Here is a 17,437-nt window from a genome sequence, read left to right as displayed (position 1 = left end):
CTGATGGTGGGTGACATTGGGAATTCAGGAACCAGGAGAAAGAACTCAATACTCTGAGCATATAATAGACTCCCCATGTCTGTCTTACAGAATCCTTTGATATCTTGTGTGTTGCTCAGAACAGTGGACCATCCTCCGTGCTGGGGAGGGCTTCCTGGGGGTAGAAAGCAGGGACGCTTCTCTTTTCCTTTGCTTCTCCATGTTTTGGAAGCATTGTCTTCATTCGTGAAACTGAATGGGTGAAAAAGAAGGAACTGCCTTTACAAAACTGGAGCCAGAACTAGAAATATCCTTTAAAGAGATATAAAAAGGGACGCCAGGGTGGCTCTGTCAGTTAAGGGTCCAACTCTTGGTTTCAGCTGAGGTCATGATCTCACCGTTCGTGAGATCGAGCCCCGCGTTGGGCCATGCACAGACGGCACAGATTCCCTCTCTTGGGATTCTCTCTCTCCCCGTCTGCCCCGTCCCCTGCTTATGCTCACTCTCTCACTCGCTCTGTCTCAAAAATAAATAAATAAGCTTAAAAAAGTAAAGAGATGTAAACATAAACAGCGTGGAGATACTATTTTACATCTGGTAGGTAGACAGAGATAAGCAGAGTTTATTACATTTTCAATAAAAATACAATCTGTGGGCTACTGATGGCGGATCAAGCCGCTTGCCTCAGTACAGTCCCTTCTCCAGCCAGCTGCTCATGGAATCGGTGCCTGTGCTTTGGGGAAGCATGTCAGACTGTGGCTGAAGCAAACGACACATTTGTAACTGTGGCCTTTGGAGAAGCAGGTTCCTCCCACAAGAAGAGTGGAGAGTGTGTCTTAGGATTAAGTGGCGGATCTTTACAGAGGAAGGATGGTTCATTTAACACTCACCCCCAAATCTTGATGGACATTAACCACACATGGCCCTACTCTGTAGAGTAGGGGTTGAAAACTCACTACCCTGAGAGCCAGGCAGGGAGCATGAGGCATATATAAAATATGGGTCCCTCTTTTTTTTTTTTTAATTTTTTAATGTTTTTATTTATTTTTGAGACAGAGAGACAGAGCATGATCAGGGGAGGGGCAGAGAGAGAGGGAGACACAGAATCCAAAGCAGGCTCCAGGCTCTGAGCTGTTGCACAGAGCCCAATGCGGGGCTCGAACCCACCAACTGCGAGATCATGACCTGAGCCGAAGTCAGATGCATAACCAACTGAGCCACCCAGGCGCCCCAATATGGGTCCCTCTTGACCTGCCTTTCCCTTTCCTACTTTTGATAGGGTCCTAGCATGTGAAAAAAAAAAAAAAAGAGTACAACTGCAATGAAAAGACAGCACTGAAAGCAGACATTTATGTTTCAGGGACAGTGCAGTATCTATAGTGACCCCAGGGAACCTATGGGGATAGGCTGTGCCATCACATGGGAATGCAGGCATGGTGTTGCTAGACCATCTTGCTGTTCAAATGAAGCCATAAGTCCAGATTATTTAGTGAAATCTCCTGGTTTTTCAACAAAACCGACTAATTTCATATTTTCCTTAAAAATATGCAGGCCAAGCAAAATACGTTTATGGGCTAACTGTGCCTCACAAGCCACCGGTTTGCAGCTCCTGATTTGGAAACTGATAAAATTGTGTGCTCTCTTGGTTCAGACGCTCTTCTGCAGGTGACAAGGAAGCATCCTAATCATGTGTCCCCGGTGCCTCTTTTTCCTCCTTCCAAGGTATCAAGACAGAAGACAGCTTGAACCATTCCCCCAGCCAGAGTGGATTCCTCAGCTACGGCTCCAGCTTCAGCACCCCACCCACTGGACAGAGCCCGTACACCTACCAGATGCACGGTCAGTGTGGCGCTGCGGCCCCTTCCTGTCCACCTCCAAGGCACTGCCTGTCTTAGGTGTCCAGTCATTCATTCGTTTGCTTGCCAGATTTATTGAGCGCCTACTATGTGCCAGAATCTATCTCCAGGAGTTAGAGCGGTGGACAGAAGAGAACAGATATGAGATCTGCCCTTATGGCAATTGCACGGCAGGAGGGAGAGATGGACAGTAAACAAGGCAACAAATAAACCAGCTAATTTGGAAGAAGTTGAGTGCCGTGAAGCAAATAGACATGGAGTTTGGGTAGAGAGTGATGAGCAATTTAAGGGTCAGGAATGGTGAGATATACAACTGTAGACGGAGTCATCAGGGCAGACTCTGAAGAGATGACATGGGACAGACACACAAAGAGGTAGGAGGACTCGGCCATGTACAGGCCTGGAGGAAGAGCATTCCAGGTCGCGGGAACAGCCAGTGCGAAAGCGGTATGCGGGGCAATGTCTTGATGTGTTTGAGGCACAGAACAGAGACCAGCAAGGCTGGAGCAGGATTCAAGGGGTGTGGGAGGAGAGAGTGTTGGAGAGAGAACAGAGCCAAATGATGTAAGGTCCTGAGGGCTGTGGGTAGGAGTTGGCTTTGGTAAGTGTGACGGGACAGGCAAGTCCATTGTTGACTCAGACATGCCAGGTGGCAGGAGTTTGGGGCAGCCTAGTAAAGAAGCTGGTGTTCCAGGCAGAAGGTTCCGGGGCTCTGCATCACCCTACGGTGGCCTTAGAAAGGGCAGAAGACTCCAGTGTGTAACTTCACCCCACATACCCTAAGTAACTGGATTCCTGGATTCTTCTGTGCCCACTCTTTGACCTTCCTAGGGCCCCTTCTCTTCTTAGAGTCCCTTGGGAGCATATTGGGGCTGAAGCATGGAGTAGAGGGCTGGTGGCAGTCATTTGGGGGATCCGCATCCTGGTATTTTTTTCCTTCATGAAATCTGGTAAAAGTGACCGTCAGGGATTTGAAAAATAATATGCAAGAGTAAAGTAAAGGAGTAATGGGAAGTCCGTGGGCTAATGAGTGATTATACTTTTCTTTAAAAAAAAAAAAAAAACTATTCGCAAGTGTTGTCACTTTGTCTTGTAAATGTCTTATTAAAGAAACAATAAAAATGGATATCAACGGCAGCCTTTCAGAGAAAAACCTGGTGAAGGGACAGCAAATGATCTTAGGCAGGGGGGTGTGTGGAGAAAGGGGCTGATGAGCATCAATGCCCACCCCTTGGAAAAGCTCCCATGTAAAGGTCTGTATCAGAGCTTGTTGGCGACACCATCAGCCAACACCAAACACTTGCCACATGCCACACGATGTTGTTTGGATCATCTTATACAACCTTCATGGCAAAGTGTTGGTGCTGGTATTATTCCCATTTTCTAGGTGAGGCAATTGAGGCATGGAGGGAATGATCGGTTTGCCCAACATCAAGGCAAGGAGTTTAGATTTTACTGCAAGTGCAGTAAACAGAATGTGTCGAATCTCTTAGGGGTCTGGCAGAATCCCATCCCCCAGGCTCACCCCCAAACCTCGCTCTTCTCTGCTTCTGCTTTCGCCTCTGGCCCCCCACGGTAGCCTTCTGAGTCTCACGGAAGGGTGCAAGCTCCTGGGACCCATCTTCAAGTGGGAAGTGAAATTATGGCAGCAGTCCTGATAATAAAGGCTTCTGAAGACACTGAACTTGAACTTGCATTTGGGTCACTCTCAAGCCAGTGTTTACTAGCTCTGCGAGTAGAGATGAGACCTACTGCCTCAGGACTTCTAAGGCCATGAAGGTTGAACAGCAAACACAGTCCACCCTCCCCCATTCTGACATCCTTCCCCACCCCCGCAGAAAAGTGGATTCAGTGACGTTAGGAGTGGCTCTCCATCCATCATTCTTTCAATGTGTATTATTGAGTACGAGTTCTATGCCTGGCACCCTTTTAGGCACTGGAGACATGGCCAGCAACAGTGACAATCCCTCAGAGAGAAAGCAAAGAATCGATTAACAAATAAATGGATTATTAACAGACTTTGACAGAGCTTGTGAAGGACAGAGACAGGGCAGTGTGACGGGCAGTGATGAGGGGTGTAGCGGTTGACATAACCCAGATGGATAGGGAGACCCGAGTAATGGAAAGGTGCAAGCCACATGAGCAGCTGGAGGTTCTCCCAAAGGAGAAGCATGAGTCTGGGGCAGTGAGTAAAGGGGATGAGATTGGAATGCAAAGAGGGGACCCACCCCCGCCCCAAGCCAGGACATATAGAATATGTCATTTCTTCTCTGGTCCTTATGGCAGCCCCATGAGGAGGGCACTATCATGCCTGCTTTACACATGGTGAAAGCGAGGCCCAGAGAGGGGAAGTGATTTACTCAATATCACACAGCCAATAAGTATTCAGAGCTGGCATTCAGACTCGGATTTCTAGAATTCCAGAGCCTGTGCTGTTTCCTCCAAGTGCCATTTCCTGGACTCGCTCAGGATTCCAAATAGTATCCTAAGCTATGTGTATACCATACGCCATTCCCCTTAATCCTCCCAATAGCCCTGTGACCTACGGTCTATCATTATCCCCATCTTACAGATGGAGAAGCTGAGGCCCACATTGGTAAAGTAACTTGCCCAAGGTCACATGGCTATGGCGGTGGGATCTGAAGCCAGGCCGTTTCACTGCAGAGCCCAGGCATGCAACCCCCATACCATCCTGCCCTCCCCACTCTTGTAGAACCCTCTAGAAGACAATTCTCCATGGATGAGCACTTGCCTAAACCCTGCCTCGCCACCTCAATCCCCACCAGCCCTTCACAAGTCGAAAAACATCTGCTCTGTTCCCACCCAACCATGGGAATAATCCAGGTTATTTTCTTACCGTCCTTGCGGCCCAGATGCCAGAAGGGCTGTGACAGCAGCTGGACTTTGTCCCAATTAACTGCCTTCAGTCTCATGCTAATGGCCATAAACTGCTCTTGAGACAGCCCAGGCATTCTGCAAGCCTGACATATTCCTCCGTAAGTATTTTTTTCAAACACAAACACACAGAACGCTCACACACCATGCCCATGTGCTTCCTATTAACTATTTTTTTTTCAAGTGGTTCCAGAGGAGAAATAAACTCTGAAACTACTCCGTGTGCGTTTCAGAATGGAAGACGTCAGTTCAGCTTAGCTTTTCAGATGAGGAAGGGAATGAAGAAAGGGTCTGAAAACACTCAGAGTGAAATTGGTCCGTGTGGAGAATCTGGGATGAGTCTTTTTCCTCTCTGGGAATTAAAATCATAATTTCGTCAAAGCAGAAAGAACCCAAGCAGGGACCAACCACCCCATCACTTTACAGATGAGTAAACTGAGGCACTGCCACAGAATGGCTTGTGTAGGGTCACAGAGCAAGCATTAGATAAGCCGGATGCCTCCCTCTGGGTCCTCTACCTACTCTCATAAACTTCCAGAAACCTCAGCGGGGTCATCACCCCTCAAGGCTCTGGTCTGAGATCTGTATCTGTTTGGATAACACTGCCCCTCCACCAAATGTATAATAAACATAAGAGAGAAAAGTTCACAGCACTCGTCAGCCTTCGCTTGTTGTTTATTTTCTTTTTTTCAAGTTTACCCAAGAGTTTTTATAACTGAAATGTGTTTCTCATGGCTTTGATTTTTGTTGTTGTGTTTCTTTTTGCTTCTCCTGCTGAAACACTGCTACTCACAGAAACGGCTCCAAAGATTAAAAAGAAAACATCTTGAGCGTGTATTATAAGAACTTGCTGCTGGTGCCGTGGAGGGACTGAGAGCCCCAGACCACACACCCCACGATTTGAGTGAGGCACTTGACTTCCTGTGCCTCGGTTTCCTCACCTGGGAACTGGCATCCTAGCAAGGGAGAGGACCTCAAGGGGCTCTCGGGGGGACGAAATGGAATGATTCCTGGGCACGTCAGATGAGGTCCGTAAAGGCTGGGTGCTCTTTTTCTCATTCCTGCTATTTGTTTTGTAACATAGGTGTTAACATCGGTAACCCTGAAGTCAGGCGAAGTGAACTTCGCAGTGTTCCACCATGTGGCCCTGAGCCAGCGTTCTTCCCCTCTAAAATTGGGTACTGATCATACTGATGCATGGCGTACTGTGATAATTACATGAGCTGAGCTGTGTGTGTGTGTGTGTGTGTGTGTGTGTGTGTGTGAAGTATTTAGAGCAGCCCCTGGCACAAACTAAGTGCTCTACCAATGTTAGCTGTTGTTACCGTTGACCCCTTGAACAGTAGGGATTTGAATTGCGCAGGTGGGTCCGCTTACGTGCAAATTTTTTTTTCAATAAATCCAGCAGAGTCCTGTGAATGTATTACCTGTTGCGTGTGATTTTCTTAATAACATTTTCTTTTCTTAGCTTACTTTATTGTGAGAATACAGTACGTAATATATAGGACACACAAAGTACGTGTTAATTGACTGTTATTGGTGAGGCAGCATAGACCATGAGCAGTGAAGTTCTCTTTTTATCGTTTTATTTTATTTTTGTCCATCATGATAAGTGTATTCCGCGGTAATTAAGTTCAAAAGTTATACAGGGAATTTCAACTGCGCGGGTTCCAGAGACAACGGAATTGCTATCTTAACTTCAGGTCTGACGGTCTGTGTTCTTCCCAAGTTCACCTGTGTTTCCTGAATTCTCAGTTTTATTAAGGAGTCCTGGTAGAAGAAAAGAGGAGTACTAATTTGAGACTGTTGACTCTTCCACATCAGCATAAACTCCCCTTCTGGTAAAAATCTGCCTTATACGGGGACTTGAAAATAGTCAGATCTCTTCAGTTCCTTCTGTATTCCTTCTGTATTCACCAAAGACCAGGGAACGTTAATAGTGAAGCTCAGAACCCAACATGAGCCATTCAGGAACATGGAAGCATGTGATTCAGGGATGAGGGGGAGAATTAAAAGCCTAGCAGAAGGGTCTGGAAGCCAGTGATCTCAGCCAGAGACTTCAGGGACCGGTTTGTGTTGGACTTGTGAAACCTAGCGGTTTCTGGCACCGAAAGCTGTGTGACTTTGGACAAGCCATTGAACTCTCCAGATCTGTATCTCACAGCTCTGGTGCTCACAGATGCTCACTGAAAAGAGAGAGAGGTTGGAAAAGTTCATGGTCAGCTGCACCAAATACATTTGGTAAATAGTGTGCAGCACAAAATTAAGTAGATGTCTTTGCTGCAGGACTTCTCAGACCCTTTGCAGCCTGATGCACCTCGTGGCTCTTCAGGAGTGGAATTCAGTAGCCAGTCTTTCTGGGTAGATCTGGATAGGGACCTTCTCACAAAAGACTGTTCTCGGCCGGAAGTCCTGGGCGTGATGGCCCTTAGAACCCGTTCTGGTAAAATTGTGTGATTCTCCAATTTAAAAAAAAAAAAAATGATGAACATGAATGTGTTCTTCTTTTCTGTATTTTATTTTTGCTGAGGTATAATTCACATACCATAAAGTTCACCCTCTTAAAGTATACAATGCAGTCCTTTTACTATATTCACAAAGTTGGGCAACCCTCCCCACTCTCTTAATTCCACATTTTCATTACACTTTTTTTTAATGTTTATTTTTGAGAGAGAGAGACTGAGCAGGGGAGGGGCAGAGAGAGAGAGGGAGACAAGGAATCTGAAGCAGGCTCCAGGCTCTGAGATGTCAGCACAGAACCTGATGCAGGGCTCGAACTCACGAATTGTGAGACCATGACCTGAGCCCAAGTTGGACGCTTAGCCAACGGAGCCACTCAGGCACCCCTCGTTACACCTTTTTTAAGGTTCCTGGACCCAATTCCAACAGGGGAGTCCCCCGCCCGACAACACCAAGCAATTCTTGGACACCAGCATGGCATCCAAGAATTCAACTCAATTCTGACACTCTCTACCTGGAGACAGCATCAGGTTCCACAGGTCAAGGGTTCGGTCCTACAAGACTGCCCCACCCTCCCTTCAGGTGCCTGTCCTTCTGACCGACTGGCTACAGACTGGAACTTCCGAGGACCCCTCCTTGGGTTTGATTAATTTGCTAGAGAGGCTCACAGAACTCAGGGAAACACTTACTTACATTTACCAGCTTATCAAAGGATATGAATCAAAAGCCAGATGAAAAGATACAAAGGGCAAATTTCTGAACAAAGGAGCTTTGGTCCTCATGAAGCTTGGGGCCTGGCTCAATGGCACATAAGAGGATTCTAGTTCTCCAGGCATAGGAGCTCTCTGACAAGGTCAAAAAGCTGCTGTCTTGGGTTTTTATGGAGGCTTCGTATATAGTAATGATTGACTAAGTCATTGGCCCTTGGCTGATTCAACTTCCAGCCCCCTCTGTCGCTCCCTGGAGGTCGGGGTGGGACTGAAAGTTCCAACTCTTTAATCACGTGGTTGGTCCTCCTGGCGGCCAGCTCTCACCCTTGGGTGGGTCCAAAAGTCGCCTCGATTAATAACAAGACACCCATTTCACATTAATGGATCTGAATGTGTTTTCAGGAACTGTGGCTGAAGATCAGTATTATCTGAGAATTATATTTTGGTCATCTGAATGGTCAAATACACACTTCTTGTAAATCATTATATGATAACCCCAGAATGGAGCCCCATGCACATTAGCCATCATTTCCTATTCCCCTCCCTTTCTTTTGTGATAAAAAAAAAGTTACATTTAAACTTACTCTTCCTTTACATTATTTTTTGAGCAGTTCATGTATTTACCTAGTTTAAACATCTATAGAAATCTCTCTTCTACCCTTGTCCCACATCCATTCAGTTTCCAAAGCCTCAACGGTTAACCATTTAAACTAGGTTCTTGTGAGCCCATCCAGAATTGGGGTTTTTTGCAAGTATGAGCAAACATGAACACAGTCCATTCTACTTCATATTTCTATGACAAGAAGTCATTCATTCATGTTTCATAAGTAAGGAAACGATGTCAACTCGGTTTTCAAATGAGAACTCTAAAGTTGCATTGGTTCGTTTGCTTTTCAGATTTTCTCCTTATCACTGGTTTTAAGCAATTTCATTTTTGATGCCTTGGTGCTGTTTTTTTCATGATTCTAGGACTTTGGATTCATTGAGCTTCTTAATCTGTGAGTTTATAGTTTTTATCACATTTGGAAAAGTTTCGGCCATTACTTCTTCAAGTAGTTCCTCCCCACTATGTCTTCAAGTTCACTAACCTTTTCTTGTATAGTATCTGATCTACTGTTAATTACACTCAGGGCATTTTTTTTTTTTATCTTCAGATATTTGATCTCTATTTTTTTTAATCTTCCATGCCTCTGTTTAACATGCCCAGTCTTTGTAGTAGCTCCTTGAACAGACAGAACACAGTTATAGTAACTATTTTAATATGCTTATCTATTAGTTTTGTCATCTCTGTCATTTCTCGGTTATTTTTCACTGATTTTTCTCCTCATTACAGGTCATATTTCCTGATGCTTTGCGTGCATAAGTTCTGATTGTATGCCTGACATTGAGAATTTTACCTGTTGGATGCTGGACATTTTTATATTTCTATGAATATTCTTAAGCTCTATTCTGGGATGCAGTTAAATTACATGGAAACAGTTTGATCCTCTCTAGTCTTGCTTTCAGTTTTTTTAGGTAGAGCAGAGCAGCATTTGGTCTAGGGCACTCTTGACCTAACAACATTTTCCCACTACTGAGGAAGCCTTTCTGTGTATTCTACCCAATGCCCCATGAATTATGAGGTTTTCCACTCTGGCTGGCAGGAATAAGAACTATTTGAAACTCTGTTATGAGCTCTGGGTATTGTTCCTTCTAATCTTTTCAAGTGGTTCTCCTCCAGCCTTGGTGGACACCCTAGGGGAAATGTCCACAAATCTCTGGAGCACTCTCTCAGTGCAGCTCTGTTTTCTGGAACTCTGCTCTGTGAATCCTACCCATTAGGCTTCCCTGGACTTGCAGTTCATCTGTTCAGCTTAGAGAGACCACTGGGCACCTTCCTGGGCCCCTTCCTGGAAACCGGCCACAATGGGGCAATCATGTGGCTCATTCTTCGTTTCCTTTCTCTCAAAGGTTGCTGTCATTCATTGTCTGATGTCTGATGTCTTGGGAATCTAGTTTTTTAACTATTTCACGTGGGAAGGTAAATCTAGTCCCCATGACCCAGTCTTGGCCAGAAGTGCATGTACAGCCATATTGGTTTGTTTGCACTTCTCCCCAGCACATATGGTAACAGCAAATGAATGCAAAATACGTAACACTGGTAAAGACAACAAGCTTCTAGGAACACAGTTCTGTCCCTGGTGCCCTTTGTTCTTCGTCTGACTTCGGTTTGGCCGCATGCTCTGTTTTTGAAGAATTTCTTTTGCAATTTCCCCAATATTTGGTGCATTTTGCCCTGGTTTCCATAGTTCAACACTTCCAGTGTCTTTATACCCCCTTCTGTCAAGATACTTTGACCTCTTTTTTAAAGCTAAGTCCTCTATTTATTGTAGCACTTCTCTATTACTCTTTTTTATTGAGATTATTATTATTCTTGCTTTTGTCAGTGCTTTGGTTACAAAGTTGTGTTGCTTTTGAGCAGTCTGCCCTGACCCTACTTTTTCCCATAAGCCCCATTATTTCAGTGAACAGTTTTGCACAACACACAGCCTCTCAGGAAGGCTTTATGTCACATTATGGCAGTAACACTTGCATTTATTCTTATTTTTATAGGTAACATACATACACTGTCTTCTGCACTTTGCTTTCTTCATTAGCAACAGATATTGAAGAACTTTGTAAGTCCGTGTATAGAAAGGGCTTCCTCTTTTTTTTCGCAGGTGCCTATCATTCTTTCAAATGATGTGCTGTAAATCATTTAATTAGTTCCTCATTGGGTGTCTACAATTACCACCAGTATGGCTATGAATAATCCTAAATGTGTCTCATTTCGTGTTTCTGCAAGGACATCTGAAGGGTAGGTTGTGCAGAAGAAGAATTCGGGGTTGAGGGGAAAGTCCCATTTTTAAAAATTGGTGGATTTTCCAAGCTACCTTCCGTAGGGATTCTACCAATCTAAACTCCCACCAGTAGTGTGTGAGAGTGCCGATCTGGCCAACCCAGGGTCATCTAGTTATTGGGCATTTTTTCCAATCCTATGCATGAAAAGCGGTTTCTTGGCATAATACTAATTTGTGTGTCTTATGAGGTTGAGCCTCTCTTCAAATCTTTAGCCAATTTGTGGTTACTTTTCTGTGAACCAGGAGATTAGATTTGAGACATCGTACAAGAGAAGAGTGCTGTGGTGCCAGGCATACTAATATTTAAGCATATGATAAAACCTTAGTAACCAAAACAGCTTGTTTTGGGTGTATGTGTAAACTGATTGACCAGTAGAGGAGAGCGTGCCATCCAGAAAGAGACAAAGCGTATCTAGGAATTTTGTACATGGGGCAGATGGCATGTCAGTGGGGAAAGACATTCAGTGAATGGTTTTGGAACAATTCGTTAGCCATCTGGAGGGGGGAAATCCATTCTTTTTACTGCATATCATGAAAAAAATCCAAATGGGTTAACAGTTTATTTTTTTCCTTCAAAACTTTATTGAAATTCTGGTTAGTTAACATATAGCGTAATATCGGTTTCAGGAGTAGAATTTAGTGATTCATCACTTACATACGACACCCAGTGCTCACCCCCACGAGTGCCCTCCTTAATGCCCATCACCCATCTAGCCCATCCCCCCACCACCTCCTGTCCTGTATCAACAGTTTTTTGTTTTGTTTTGTTTTTAACTTATTTCTTTAATTTACATCCAAGTTAGTTAGCATGTAGTGAAACAATGATTTCAGGGGTAGATTCCTTAATGCCCTTACCCATTTAGACCATGCTCCCTCCCACAACCCCTCCAGTAACCCTCAGTTTGTTCTCCATATTTATGAGTCTCTTCTGCTTTGTCCCCCTCCCTGTTTTTATATTATTTTTGTTTCCCTTCCCTTATGTTCATCTGTTTTGTCTCTTAAAGGCCTCATGTGAGTGAAGTCATATGGCTTTTGTCTTTCTCTGACTAATTTCACTTAGCATAATACCCTCCAGTTCCATCCACGTAGTTGCAAATGGCAAGATTTCCTTCTTTTTGATTGCCGAGTAATACTCCATTGTATATACAGACCACATCTTCTTTACTGGATCAGCAGTTTAAATGTCAGAAGTCAAATCATAAAAGAACTAGAATGACAGTAAGCAAAATTTGTATAACCCTGGAGTAGAAAAGGCTTTTCTCACTGTGACTTAGAAGCTAGCCATCAAGGAAAAGACAGCAAGTTTAACTACAGATTGGTTGGGGGAGGGGGGGTGAGGGGGGGGCGTGGCAAAGAACACCAGAAGTAAAGTCAAAACAAAAGCAAACAAAACAGAAAACAAGTGGCAAACTGAGAAACATTTACATCGCAAATCATAGACACGCAGGTCGTTACTCTTTGCAAATGATTCTGCGGTTCTGTGGATTGAGCCTGCTCTGGGAGGTGATTCTTCTCAATGAAAGAGAGAAGTGAGTTAGTTGTAATGTTGCAGGGAGTGGTGAGCGGTCAGGCCTACGTGCCCGTCTGGCAGGGGTGTAGGTATCACTCGGCTTTCGCCCGTTGCTGCCACACGAGAATGGGACGCTGGGGAGGCTAAATCTTTCCATTTTCAGGGTAATCCCTGTAGCTGGATTTGACTGTGAAATCTCCTTCGTTTTCATTGTGGGCAAACTGATTTGTTTGGAGAGACAGAGAAAACAGAGCGTGAGTGGGGGAGGGATAGAGAGAAAGGGAGGCAGAATCCAAAGCAGGCCCCAGGCTCTGAGCTGTCAGCACAGAGCGCATCGCGGGGCTCGAACTCACGGACCACGAGATCGTGACCTGAGCCGAAGGCGGACACTCAACCCACCCAGCCACCCAGGCGCCCCTTGGGCAAACCGATTTAAACACTCCCTTTAAAATACTTTATGAAGCAGACGAACATGTATAAGGCTGGTCTTCATGACTCCATCTTGCAATCTGTTTCCATAGTTTCTTAACTGAACCCCGGGTGCTCAGAGAAAATCCCCAACCAGGTGGTGACTTGGGGACCCAGGAAGATCTCACCTCCTTCCATGCCCACCTCTGGCCTGTTTCATCAGTGAGGCATTTCCCGGAGGACTCAAGTGATGGGCATGGCCACAGCTGCCTTGGAGCCCAGTGGCCTCCTCCTGGCGAAGTGGGGTAATTTCCGCATTTCTTCTTGGCAAGAGGCTGTCCCGGCCCAGCCAGTCTCCAAGTCTGTCTGGTCTCACTCTGTCAGTCGAGACAGGGGCCAGGCTTGGCATCCATGGGTTCCTGGCCTGAGGTCGGGTTTCCTGGTGTGAATCAGCAACTTTCCTGCACACGACAAAGTGGGTGAGGTTTCCCGATACATGTCAGCGTTCTTGCGCCATGCGGCCCCTCCACCCTGGCAGTCACCTTCTCGTCACCTTCACGGGGTTTGGCGGGCCTGCCACCTCCTGCTTGTGCTGACGCCCTCCGGATTTAAGACGTACGGAGTTTAAATGGGCAGTCTTTTCCTCTGACCACAGAACAAGATTTATTTAGTCACCCCCATCACCAAAAGTCGCTGGAGATGACCCTTGAAAGCAGCTTGGGTGATTGAGCCTTAGTTTTGGGGGCCAGAAAGGAGTTTCATCATCCACAGTTCACGAAGGGGCACCTGGGTGGCTCAGTCTGTTAAGCGTCCGACTCTTGGTTTCGGTTCAGGTCATGATCTCACGGTTCGTGAGTTCGATCTTCGCGTGGGGCTCTGTGCTGACAGCTGGGAGCCTGCTTGGGATTCTCTCTCTCTATCTCTCTCTGCCCTCCCCCTCTTGCTCTCTCTGTCTCTCTCTCTCAAAATAAATAAACTTAAAAAAAAAAAAAAAACAACAATTCATGAAGGCAGTGCTGGCCTATAGGCTTCCTGCGATGATGGGAAAGTGTTGGATGTCTGTGCTGCCCAATATGGTGGCCACGAGCCACATGGGGCTGTTGAGCATTGGCCAAAACAGCTGAAGCAATGACATGTTTCTGTTGTTTGCTTTTAGTTATAGCAACCGTAAATGTGGCTGGTGACCACCATGTCAGGTGGCACAACTGTAAGAGATCATTAAAAGGCAACTCTCCTGGTTAATGAGGGGGTCCGGGGAAGGCAGTTAGCAGGTGTTCCAGAACGAACGCTTGCATCCCACTAAAATCCATCTATTGAAGCTCTAACCCCAGTGCGACAGTATTTGGAGATGCCGCCCGTGGCCTGCAGTTAGGGTGAGATGAGGCCATGAGGACGGGGCCCCCCTGATGAGACTGGTGTCCTGTAAGAGGAAGAGAGAGACCTGTCTCTCTCTCCCCTCGAGCGCACCCCCCGAGGAAAGGCCGTGTGAGGGCATGGCGAGAAGGCGGCCGTCTGTAGGCCGGGAGGAGGGCTCTCGTGAGGAACCTAGTCAGTCGGCACCCTGATTCTGGACTCCCCCGCCTCCGGTAGTGGGAGAGATACGCGTCTGCTGTGTAAACCACCCGGTTTATGGGTGTTTTGTTGTAAAACCCCATGCTGACTGAGATCATCGGGTTTTTTTGAGACACGCAAAAGTGGAAAAGTTGAAAACTTGGAACATTGTTTTATTTTTCTGTTTTGGAGTGTTCCACTGCCTTCTCTTCCTGCCCCCACCGCAAGAGGGGTTTTCGAGGCAAAGCTGCAGAACTGAGGGCCCCAGAAGCCGCCCTCAGGGTCTGCATGTGGAACTGAGAGCTTGTGGGGGACCCAGGGCGGTGCCTTCAGATGCCATTATTGCAGCAGAGGTCAACGGAGCAGCTTTTCTGCGCGCCAGGGTGGGGAAACAGACCATAATCGGAAGATGGCACAACATAGGTAAAACTGCACTGGAACGTGCTAAGAGGCAAGGCCCAGAAGGACTCCGCAGCTATCTGGCTCCAGGCCCGCTCTCTTCATTCTGCCACTGGTCACAAACCAACATGCCCCGGGAGTCCGGCCCACAGGGCAGTGTGTGGGGCTGGTTGGGGGAAGCCTGGGATGAACTGAGCATCCCTAGCCCTCCATAAAGAGGAGGCCCTACTCCACTAAGGCCAAGTGGTGCCATACGGGGGTCAATTATTCCAAAGTAAACAAACAAACAGACCCAAAAGCCCGGAAATTAGAACTTCATAAGATCTTCCCCAATTTAAAACACTTCCATTGGGGGGCACCTGGGTGGCTTTGTCGGTTGAGCGTCCAGCTCTTGGTTTCGGCTCCAATCATGGCCTCGAGGTTTGTGGGTTTGAGCCCTTGATTCTCTGTCTCCCTCTCTCTGTTCCCCTCCCCTGCGCGCTCTCTCTCTCTCTCTCTCTCTCTCTCTCAGAATAAATAAACATTTATTTAAAACAACTTAAATTGGAGGCGCCTGGGTGGCTCAGTCAGTTGAGCAGCCGACTTCGGCTCAGATCATGATCTCAGGGTCCGTGAGTTCGAGCCCCGCGTCGGTCTCTGGGCTGACGGCTCAGAGCCTGGAGTCTGTTTCAGATTCTGTGTCTCCCTCTCTCTGACCCTCCCCCATTCATGCTCTGTCTCTCTCTGTCTCAAGGATGAATAAACGTTAAAAAAAATTTTTTTAAATAAATAAAAAAAAAACAACTTAAATTGGTAGCAACAAATTAAAAAGAACTACTTCTGCCCATTGGCCACCATTCTGCTAACCCTGTTCTACATGGTGACCATGGAGAAAACTGATGTCAGGACGGGGGACTCTGAGCTCCTTCTCTAGGTCCTGCCCTCGAGGAGCAGATGTTCTGCGGTAGGAGACGGATAATAAATAGAAAAACAAGTTCTATGGTATGTTGGGGGGAGAGGGAGAATTAAGGGAAAAACGAAAGAAGCCAGTGCTGGGTTTGTGATGTGTTTTTTGCCACAGAGTGGTCAAGGAAGGCTTCACAGAGGAGGAGAGTGAAGGGGTTTGAGCAGGAGGGTGGCATGATAAGTCTTGAGTTTTAACAGGCTTCCTCTGGCCACCACGTGGAGAACAGGCTGTGGAGGCAAAAGAAAGCACGAGACCAGCGAGGAGGCCAGTGCAGTGGTCCAAGCAAAGGAGGACAGGCGCTTGGCTTAGGGGTGACAGTGGCGGTGGGGAGACCTGGTCAGATTCTAGGTGTACATTGCATGTGAAATTGACAGCAACTGCTGGTGGCTTGGCTTTGGGGAAAGAACCAGAGGTAAATGTCCAGCATGCAGCCTGTTCCAGAGGGGAAGCTCCGGATCTGTGTCTCTCCCAGCCCAGGGAAGGAGCCTCACTTTCACACCCAGTTTCCCCCTGAAGGCCGTAGGGTCTGTGAGGGAAGAGCACTTCTGTTGTTTTCTGCATCGTGTAACTGAATATCGTTAAACATTCGGTTAAAAATAATCGAAGCCCCGGGGGGCTCAGTCGGTTAAGCCTCTGACTCTTGATTTCGGCTCAGGTCCTGATCTCGCGGTTTGGAGGTTCAAGCCCCACGTCGGGCTCCGTGCTGACAGTGCAAAGCCTGCTTGGGATTCTCTCTCTCTCCCTCTCTCTCCCTGCCCCTCCCCTGCTTGTGATCTTTCTCTGTCTCAAGAATAAGTAAATTTTAAAAAATAATCGAAGATATTATGGTATAATTCCAACCGAACGCACTACGGAAGCATTCTTGCAAATTTTAACCTACGTGAAAATGCTGGGGAAAAAGAAACAAACAAACCCTTTGTATGTATGTGTGAAATGGACTGACATACTGGGATTGGGGTTAGCCAGCCTCTTCTGTAAAAAGGGCCAGAGAGTAAATCTTCTAGATTTTGTGGACCTTAAGTCTCTGTTCCAATTGCTTGTAACTCTGCCATTGCAGCTTGAAGGAGCAGCCGTAGATAATATGGAACAAAGGGGCGAAGCTGTTTTCTGATACGTTCTTCTTAGAAACAGGTGGTGGGCTGGATTTGGCCCTCGGACTACAGTTCGCGGACCCCTGTGTCGTAGGATCAGATCATTAAAGCCAGGTCTTTAATGTGTGAATGAACGTCTGGCATATGCAGAGCCAGATGGGACTTGGGAAAAATCTGCCTTTTGCAGGACTGGTCCGTGCACTGAGCAACGCCTGGCTCCGGCCCACTAAATGCCATTAAGGTCCCCCAATAAAAGCGTCCCCGTAAATTTCCAAGCACCCCTAGGGGCACTGCAGTGCCCCCGAGAACCCCTGGTCTGTGAGGCAGCAGGTACAGGAATGGGGAGAAGCGTTTGTGTTTGTCGTTCACATTTGTTGTTCACTCAGCAAACATTCGTGAGCACCAGCCCTGTTGCAGGGAGCATGCCAGGTGCACGCCATACAGCCCTGAACGGACAGTCGAGGCCTGCCTGAAGGGAATTTGTGTCCCAACGAGAGGGTACGACAGTGTATTAGTCTGTTGGAGTCATAATAACAAAGTTCCGTAGACGAGGAGCCCCGAACAAGAGATACTCATTTTCCTACCGCTTTGGAGGCTGAGAGGTCCCAGGCTGAGTGAGGTGCGTGCAGATTTGGTTTCTGGTGAGCACTCTCTTCCTGGCGTGAGGACGGCCGTCTTCTCACTGTGTCCTCACACGACCTTTTCTGTGTGTGCATGAGGAGAGAAGACATCCCTGGGGGTCTTTCCGTTCTT

General features: G+C 46.7%; 1 protein-coding gene across 5 annotated transcripts in view; it reads left to right on the top strand.

Annotated features, from left to right (window-relative positions):
- EYA2 (EYA transcriptional coactivator and phosphatase 2) overlaps nucleotides 1-17,437 on the top strand; it is a 256,555-nt gene that overhangs the window by 107,621 nt on the left and 131,497 nt on the right. For all 5 annotated transcript variants that reach the window (XM_042930777.1, XM_042930776.1, XM_042930778.1 and 2 more), the window contains one exon: nucleotides 1,702-1,818. In XM_042930777.1, the coding sequence (XP_042786711.1) occupies nucleotides 1,702-1,818 (117 nt within the window). The remainder of the gene's footprint in view (nucleotides 1-1,701; nucleotides 1,819-17,437) is intronic.

The sequence above is a fragment of the Panthera leo genome, chromosome A3, assembly GCF_018350215.1.
Source record: "Panthera leo isolate Ple1 chromosome A3, P.leo_Ple1_pat1.1, whole genome shotgun sequence".
Lineage (NCBI taxonomy): Eukaryota > Metazoa > Chordata > Mammalia > Carnivora > Felidae > Panthera > Panthera leo.
The sequence above is the reverse complement of the archived record's forward strand: the minus strand, read 5'-3'. Positions and strand labels throughout refer to the sequence as shown.